The 7,985-nt window shown below is 37.2% G+C and overlaps 1 protein-coding gene across 1 annotated transcript; it reads left to right on the top strand.

Annotated features, from left to right (window-relative positions):
- The first annotated feature begins 3,400 nt into the window (after positions 1-3,400).
- Positions 3,401-7,342, top strand: LOC121213667 (uncharacterized). The gene is made up of 10 exons (XM_041086549.1): positions 3,401-4,196; positions 4,287-4,424; positions 5,040-5,228; positions 5,339-5,476; positions 5,607-5,725; positions 5,835-5,967; positions 6,070-6,199; positions 6,327-6,406; positions 6,518-6,652; positions 6,812-7,342. The coding sequence occupies exons 1-10, from the start codon at positions 3,750-3,752 to the stop codon at positions 7,043-7,045; spliced, it is 1,743 nt and encodes a 580-aa protein (XP_040942483.1). The 5' UTR covers positions 3,401-3,749; the 3' UTR covers positions 7,046-7,342.
- The last annotated feature ends 643 nt before the right edge of the window (positions 7,343-7,985 follow it).

Genomic DNA, 7,985 nt, shown 5'->3' with positions numbered 1-7,985 from the left:
CTCCAATTCGCCATAAAGAGATTTTGGAAGTAAGAAGCACCCCATAGAATATGTAAGGATAGCCTACAAAGCAGCATTTATAAAAACCTCTTTACCCCCCCCCCCCGAATTGCACATTCAAACTCTCAATTCTCCTCTTAAAAAGATACTTTAAATTTTACAAAGAGGCATTTTTATTTCTCCCAATCATGTTAGGCAACCCAAATACCTTTTAGGATTATTAGAGACTCGCACCCCTAATAAGTTGGACATAATACAACGATCACCATTTGAAGTGTTAGTACTAAAAAATATGGTCAATTTATCATAGTTAACACATTGACCCAAACACCTTTCATATTCCCTTAGTATTAATTTTAAAACTAGAGTCTGATTTGCATTTGCTTCTCCAAAAAGAATGCAATAGTCAGCGAACAACAAGTGGGAAATCTAAGGACCACTCCTACTAGGCTTTGTTCCTCTCATCAGCCATTCCTTATTGCAAGCCTCATAAGAGCTGACAGACCTTCGCTACAAATTAAGAACAAAAATGAGCTTTACGAATCCCCTTACCGAAGTCCCTTAGACTGTCTAAAAACTTCTCCACCCTTCCCATTTAATACAACCGAATATGACAGAGAAGAAATCCACTTCATAATTACCCCAATCCAAGCTAAATCAAAACCCAATCGTAACATCATTGCCCAAAGAAATTTCCACTCAAATTTATCATAAGCTTTACTCATATCCAACTTTACCGCCATAAACCCCTTTTTCCCCACTTTATTGTGATGCAAAGTATGCAAAATTTCATAAGCTAGAAGCACATTATCCAATATCAATCTCCCTGGCACAAAAGAACTTTGGGCATTATCTATACAAGATTCCAACACATCTTTAAAGCGGTTAATGATCATCTTTGCTACCGGCTTGTATAGAACATTGCATAGGCTAATGGACCTAAAGTTCCCTAAATTTGTTGGGTGAGGGATTTTTAGGATAAGAACAAATTAGTAATATTCAAAGGGTCGAAATTCATACCCCTCATTCAAGATATTCAAGCAATAGGCCGCAACATCCCATCCCACTATGTGCAACACCTCTGAAAAAATAAAATTGGGAGCCCATCATCTCCTGATGCCTTTGTTGGTCCCATGCTTTTCAAAGCTGCCCAAACTTCTTCCTCTGAATATTTTTCCAATAACCTTCATTATCATCGTTTGAGATACATCTTTCAATCCTAGAAAGAATGTGATCCAAGTTTCCAACACTCCTAAAGGAAAAAGGATTTTGAAAGAAACCCCTTGCAATCTCCTCCATTTCGCCCCCATCACTTGTCTCCCTCCCATCCTCATACGCCAAACTACGAATAGCATTTCTTTGTTTCCGGTTAGTAGCCTGGTTATGGAAAAATTCGTGTTTCTATCTCCGAGCTTAAGCCAATTAACTCGAGCCCTCTGCTCCTAGTATCTCTCATCCTTCTCAATTTCAAGGTTCAATTGGATCTTTGTGTCAATGAGCTCAGCTAGGTTCTCATCATCTCTCTCTTTAGCCATCAAATATTCCTATTTCGACGACAACTTCTTTTTCAAACCCTCTCTGTTTCTATTAATTGATCATACCCAAGAAGTCAACCCAGACTTTAAAACCTCCAACCTGTGTAGTAAATTACCTGAAGTAGATGACCAAACACGTTTAACCTCAGGTTCAAAAGATTCATCTACCACCCACTAAGCCTCAAAACGAAACCTCATATTCGACATGTAATTATTTCCTTGATCTGTTTGAATCAGTAAGGGACAATGATCAGAAAAAGAATGTGGTAAGTGCTAAATCACTGCAACTGGAAACATGTCTATCTACTCCGCATTTGCCACTCCCTTACCCAAATTCTCCTTAATATCCGTGTCCGGTAAATTACCCTTTTCCCATGTAAAGAAAACCCTCGAATAACCCACATCCATTAAATGGCATTCCTCCAGTACCCCTCTAAATGATATCATTCTCCCTTTATCCATTGGCACCCCTCCTACTTTCTCACAAGCATATAATATTTCATTGAAATCACCACATACCAACCATGGAAGATCTTGTTGACGCCTTAAGCCTCGTACCACATTCCAAGAGACATATCTTTTACGGGCATAAGGATTATCATAAAAACCCGTGAACCTCCACTGTTTACCTATCTCATTGTCTATAACCTTAGCATCAACATGATTCCTAGAAAAACTTCGAAGCTTAATTGTAGTGTCCCCTTTCCATGCCAAACACAACCCTCCTCTTGACCCATCTGCAGCAACATCTATACCATTAAAAAAACCACATCTTCTTCTCACTCTTTCAATCTGATCCTTACTTAACTTTGCCTCTACAAAGAAAACCACTTGGGGATTATACACCTTCAGCATGTACCGAAGTCTTCTTACAGCCCGTGGACTCCCCAATCCACGGACGTTCCAACTTATGATTTTCATTGCGACCGGTCAACTTGCCCCTTAGCAGCTGCCAATAAAAAGTGATTTTGTCCTACCACCCTCCTTTCCCGAACAACCAAAGTACCCAACTCCTTATCTCCACTCGAACTTATACCCTCCCTTCTAGGCCTCTTTTTTCCATCCCCACCCTCTATAACACAATCTTCTGAATCATGCTTCATATCCACTTAATCCTGAATTTTCACTGACTCCCTATCAAGGCTTAAAGATAAATTGATATCTCCTTCCAAGTTCACTCCCAATATAGGATCAATATGAGAGCCAACTTCTCCCCTTCCTCTCATTCCCCCTTACTCCAACTAGAAACATTATTACCAAACCGACTACCCCCTTTTATTCTTTCGTCCTCATCACGTAACCAAACATTACTTATGGCAAGAGCTTTCCTAGACTGAGCTTTCAACGACATATCCCAACTGAACTCTGCAACCTCAACCCTCAATGACATTTTTGCTTGATAGAACGAGCCGTTATGCCCTAACTTTCCACAAAAGAAACAAAATAGAGTCAATCTCTCGTATTTAAAAGAGACATAAAAACAGCTACCAGACGCGAACATCACTTTCTTCTTTCTCTTTAAAAGGCGTCTAACATCCAATTGAACCTTTATATATAAGTAACTTCACAACCCTTTCCAAGAAAATCACCCAATTGTCTGGCCATAGCATCATAAAAGAAACCCGGGGGCACATCATGAACCTGTACCAAAAAATTCACAAATATTAAAGGTACCCTCTTCAAATCTTCTCTCAATTTCATTCAATGTAACAACAGTAGATGATTATTAAAAGTCCACGGAAACCAGCACCCTCTCCATATCCATTTTATGGAAAAACTTCTCATAGCCGGGAAATAAAAAATGCTTGCCATTAGAAAACAACCTATCAAATAATATATACTTTATCAAAGAAATATAATATATTTTAATTGTTACACGCTATCATCCCTATATCGCACGAAAGAAAACTATGTATCGCAGGAAAAGAAAAAGAAAATTGATTTCCAAATTAGCAGATAATAGAATGGGAAGAAAAATATTTAGCAAAGGATAATATAAATAATAATTAATGTCCGTTTTTCTGAATCGTTTGTCTCGTCTCCTCCGTCCGCAATGCATCCCTAATCTGAGCAAAAGTATTTACGCGTTTTGCGTTGCTTAATTCCTTATTATCCATTCCCTTTTCTCCTTTTCTTTCCTTATTTATATTTCCTTTTCTCACTATTTTCCTCTCCAATTTTCCTTCTTTCATTTCTCTCCAAATTTTCCCAACAATGGAGTCCGTCGATCTTCACGAAACCACCAATGCCAACCACGTTGACCACGGCTGGCAAAAGGTCTCTTATCCCAAACGTCAACGCAAGACCAAGCCCAACGCCGATCCCAACCTCCCCCGTCCTAACGGAACCCTAACTAATGGCTCCGCCAGCGTTTTCCATTCCCTCGAGCAACAGTCCGATGATCGCCGTCGTCGGATTGTTGAAGCTCAAAGAGCTTACGCTGCTGCTGCCATTGATGCCGATGCCAAGCATAAGCCTAAAAGATCGGTCATCGATGATTCCGACGATGACGATGGCAGTGATCTGGATGGCCTTAAACCTAACGGGAAGCCAGCAGATGAGGAGAAGAAGGCGAAGCAAAAGAAGCCGAAGAAGCCTAAGGTTACGGTTGTAGAAGCCGCTGCGAAGATCGATCCCACTGATCTCTCTGCTTATTTCGCTGTAAGTGTACCAAGATGATAAATTTGATTGTCTTTTGCTTGGATAACTGGATTCATTATATAAATATTTTTAATTTGTCTGGGGAATTAGGAATGGAATGGCGAACAGCAAGAAATTCAAATGCAGAAGTTTGCGGATTACTATGGTAAGGTATTTCAGCTAGTGGTAGCGGGGCAGTTTCCTTGGTTGAAGCTTTTCAGGGAGAGTACCGTTGCCAAGCTTGCTGATGTGAGTGTTTTTTTTTCTTTGTGTGTGTGTGTGCGCGCTCTGGGTTTATTATTATTATTTTATTTGATCACAATTTGAATTTGTTGATTATGTTAGCTAGATTGGAGGAATGGAGGAGGTTTTAACGCATTAATTTCTTGCATGATTGAGTGTTCAAATTGAGAACTTTTTGCCAAAGCTCGATTTGTGGTTTGACCAGATTAACGGGCTATCATCCATGGTTTTGCCAGGAATGTGATTGGAATTTTTAGTTTTATTTGAGTAATCATAAATAATTGCACTGATTTATGATTTTCCATTGCGCCATCTCAACTTTTGATATTATGTTAGTTTTAACATTTAAAATTATCCTACAATTCTTTTTATTTGAAGAAACATATCTTTTTGAATTGACCTTAAACTTTTTTCTCATGTTGTTTAAACTTTAATTGTTATTCTAAGGTTCTTTCCATCTGTCATTTTCAGACCTTTCTATGTGATGTCTTCACTGTCGTTATTGTGCTTACTCTTTTTTTTCAGATGTCAATTAGATTCCTTTTGTTCTCTATTGATCGTTGCTTAACTTTGTATTATATATTTTATTTTTCTGACCAAAGTGAATTTGTCCTTCAACAGATACCACTTTCACATATTTCTGATGCTGTTTATAAGACCTCAGCTGACTGGATAAGCCAACGATCCCTTGAGGCACTTGGTTTCTTTGTATTATGGTCTTTAGACATCATTCTTGAGGACTTGGCGGCCCAACAAGCAGGTGCTAAGGGCTCCAAAAAAGGTGCGCAACAGACATCATTGAAGTCTAAGGTAAATTTATTTGGCAATTTGGTTATTTTATTTGGTTTTTCTTCTATTCTTTTGGTTTCTGATGTTTTTGAGGTATCAGATGGGGTTTGATGTAGAAACATGCTATGCAGGTTGGTATATTTGTGGCATTAGGTATGGTATTGCAGCGTAAACCTGATGCTTTAATTAGTGTATTGCCAAAGTTGAGAGAAAATTCCAAGTATCAAGGACAAGATAAGCTCCCCATTTTTGCGTGGACGATAGTTCAGGTAGGTAGATGGGAAAACAACTTTATTCTAACTGGTATATGAATTTGGAAAGGCAGTTTACAATCTCTTAATCTTTACTTTTTGAGAAGCTTCTTATCTCAGTTCAGACATTAATGTTGTATTTGTTTAGGCATCCAAAGGAGATCTTGCTGTGGGACTGTACTCGTGGGCACATCTCCTCTTGCCTGTACTTAGTAGCAAAAACTGTAATCCACAATCCAGAGATCTAATTTTACAACTGGTGGAATGGTATTAAGACTTTTACAGTTTGTGCCTTTTTCGTCTTGGTCTATTTTTAACCTTTTAATTGAGTTACAAATTCATTAAGGTTTATTGAATTATTCTCCTTCTGGTGTAGGATCTTATCCGTCTCAAAAGCTCGTTCAATTTTAGTAAATAATGCTGTTAGAAAAGGGGAACGTTTGGTGCCTCCATCTTCATTTGAGATACTGATGCGAGCTACCTTCCCTGCATCTTCATCTAGGGTGAAGGTAGGTTAAAAGTTTAACTGCTTGAATTTGTTGTGTCATTGCTTATATGTTAAAATCATTATAGTTTCTCGTGTTTTTGTAAGTATTATCCTATTGGTGCAGGCGACTGAAAGGTTTGAGGCCATATATCCCACAGTAAAGGAAGTTGCACTTGCTGGTGCTCACGGAAGCAAAGCAATGAGACAAGTGGCTCTTCAGATGTTCGCCTTTGCTATCAAAGCAGCAGGAGAAAGTATGCTTTTGCACTTGACAACTTTTTGTTCTTTGCATCCCTTCCCCCCAGCCTTACCTGCCCCATTTCTTTATCCACTTTGTTCGTATTGAAGTTTCAATGCTTGAGTGTATCTTTTTTTGAGCAGGCTCTCCTGAGTTATCCAAAGAGGCAGCTGGAATAGTCATATGGTGTTTGAACCAGAACGCTGAGTGCTACAAGCAGTGGGTGAGCTATAAGCTATTTTAGTTGTTAGCAAACCTTTATATGGAGGAAAGTTTTAGTTTTTCTAATTAACTTCATGTCGATTTATTCTTATTTTTTACTACATGTGAACAGGACAAGGTTTATCTCGATAATCTGGAAGCGAGTGTGAGTGTTCTTAGAAGGCTTTCAGATGAATGGAAAGAACACTCCACAAAACTTACTACTCTTGACCCTTTGAGGGAAACCATCAAGAATTTTAGGAACAAGGTGCTTACTGTACTAAAAATAAACCATCCATCTAGTAGCTCAATAGAAATATATGTTACACAATTATTTTTATACCAGATTTTTAGATGATTTGCTCTGACATAAGTCATTTAAGATGTGACCTGATTTTCTGTTCTTTTTTTATTTTGTGATTCTCAGAATGAGAAAGAAATGGGCAATGAGTCAGATGCTGCTACACAGGCACTGTTTCAGGATGCAGACAAGTACTGTAAGCTTATAGCTGGAAGACTATCGCGAGGCCCTGGGTGCCTAAAAGCATTGGCCTTTCTCGTTGTCGCATTTGGTGTGGGTGCTGCTGTTGTAGCTCCCAACATGGATGATTGGGACTGGAACAAACTGTATGTAGTTATCAGCTCTCAAATCCCTGTCTAAAGACTTCGGTTAGGTACCGTCTTTCTCGGTTAAGTGCATTTTGATCTGGAGTTTCTAACTGGTAAGGGGAAAAGAAAAAAGGAAGTGTTATAATGTGGGATTTAGGAGAATAGTGTTGAGAACACAGGCTCTTGTCTTAAAGAAGCGAAGCCTAAGGATGAGTGAAACCTTATTGCGAGGAGTTGGGTTTAGAGCAACTACATGTATTTCAAGTAATTAATATTCTGAAGACTGTTGTAGAATTGAAATAATTTGAGGATTAATCTTTTCAGAAAATCAAGTTGATTGGATTTGTTACTTCTCCGTATCTGCTTTTCTATTAAACATTTCATCTGCAATTTGCTTTTCAGGACTCGGATGAGTACCTAAAAATAATAATTATAGTATTTTCTGAATTCAGATTTCCTTGACTACCCTAATATATGTATTATTAAAGTTACTAGTAGAAAATCAAGGAAATGATTCAACTAAAAAGGTAGACAGCAGCTAATAGTCAGGCAATTTTGGCTAAAGCGTATTTGGCTTAAAAGAAGCCTTTGAGCTTTTCAGTTCCTTCACTGGAAAAATAGATAAATTAACTTTTATACATTTTGAAATGGGTAAATTAATCTTTTTATTAAATTTTATCCATTAAATGATTATATGAAATATTAATTTAAATAGTTAATTATTAATTTAGTCCTAAACCATAGTTAAAATATTATTTTGATCTTTCAAAAATAACAATAATTAGTAAAGAAAATATTTAAAAATAAATATAAATTGTTAAAAACATATTAAAAATTATGTTTAAAAAATCAACAAATTTAGCTTTCAGTGTTTACAAAATTTGTCATTTTAGTTCTAATTCTAAAATAATCAATGAATTTGGCTTCAACATTTACAATATCTGTCAATTTAGTCTTAACTCTAAAAATTAAAAAAATATTTTTTAAAATTA

Source organism: Gossypium hirsutum, chromosome D01 (genome assembly GCF_007990345.1).
Source record: "Gossypium hirsutum isolate 1008001.06 chromosome D01, Gossypium_hirsutum_v2.1, whole genome shotgun sequence".
NCBI classification, from domain to species: domain Eukaryota; kingdom Viridiplantae; phylum Streptophyta; class Magnoliopsida; order Malvales; family Malvaceae; genus Gossypium; species Gossypium hirsutum.
Note: the sequence above shows the minus strand (reverse complement) of the source record. Positions and strands in the feature narration are given on the sequence as shown.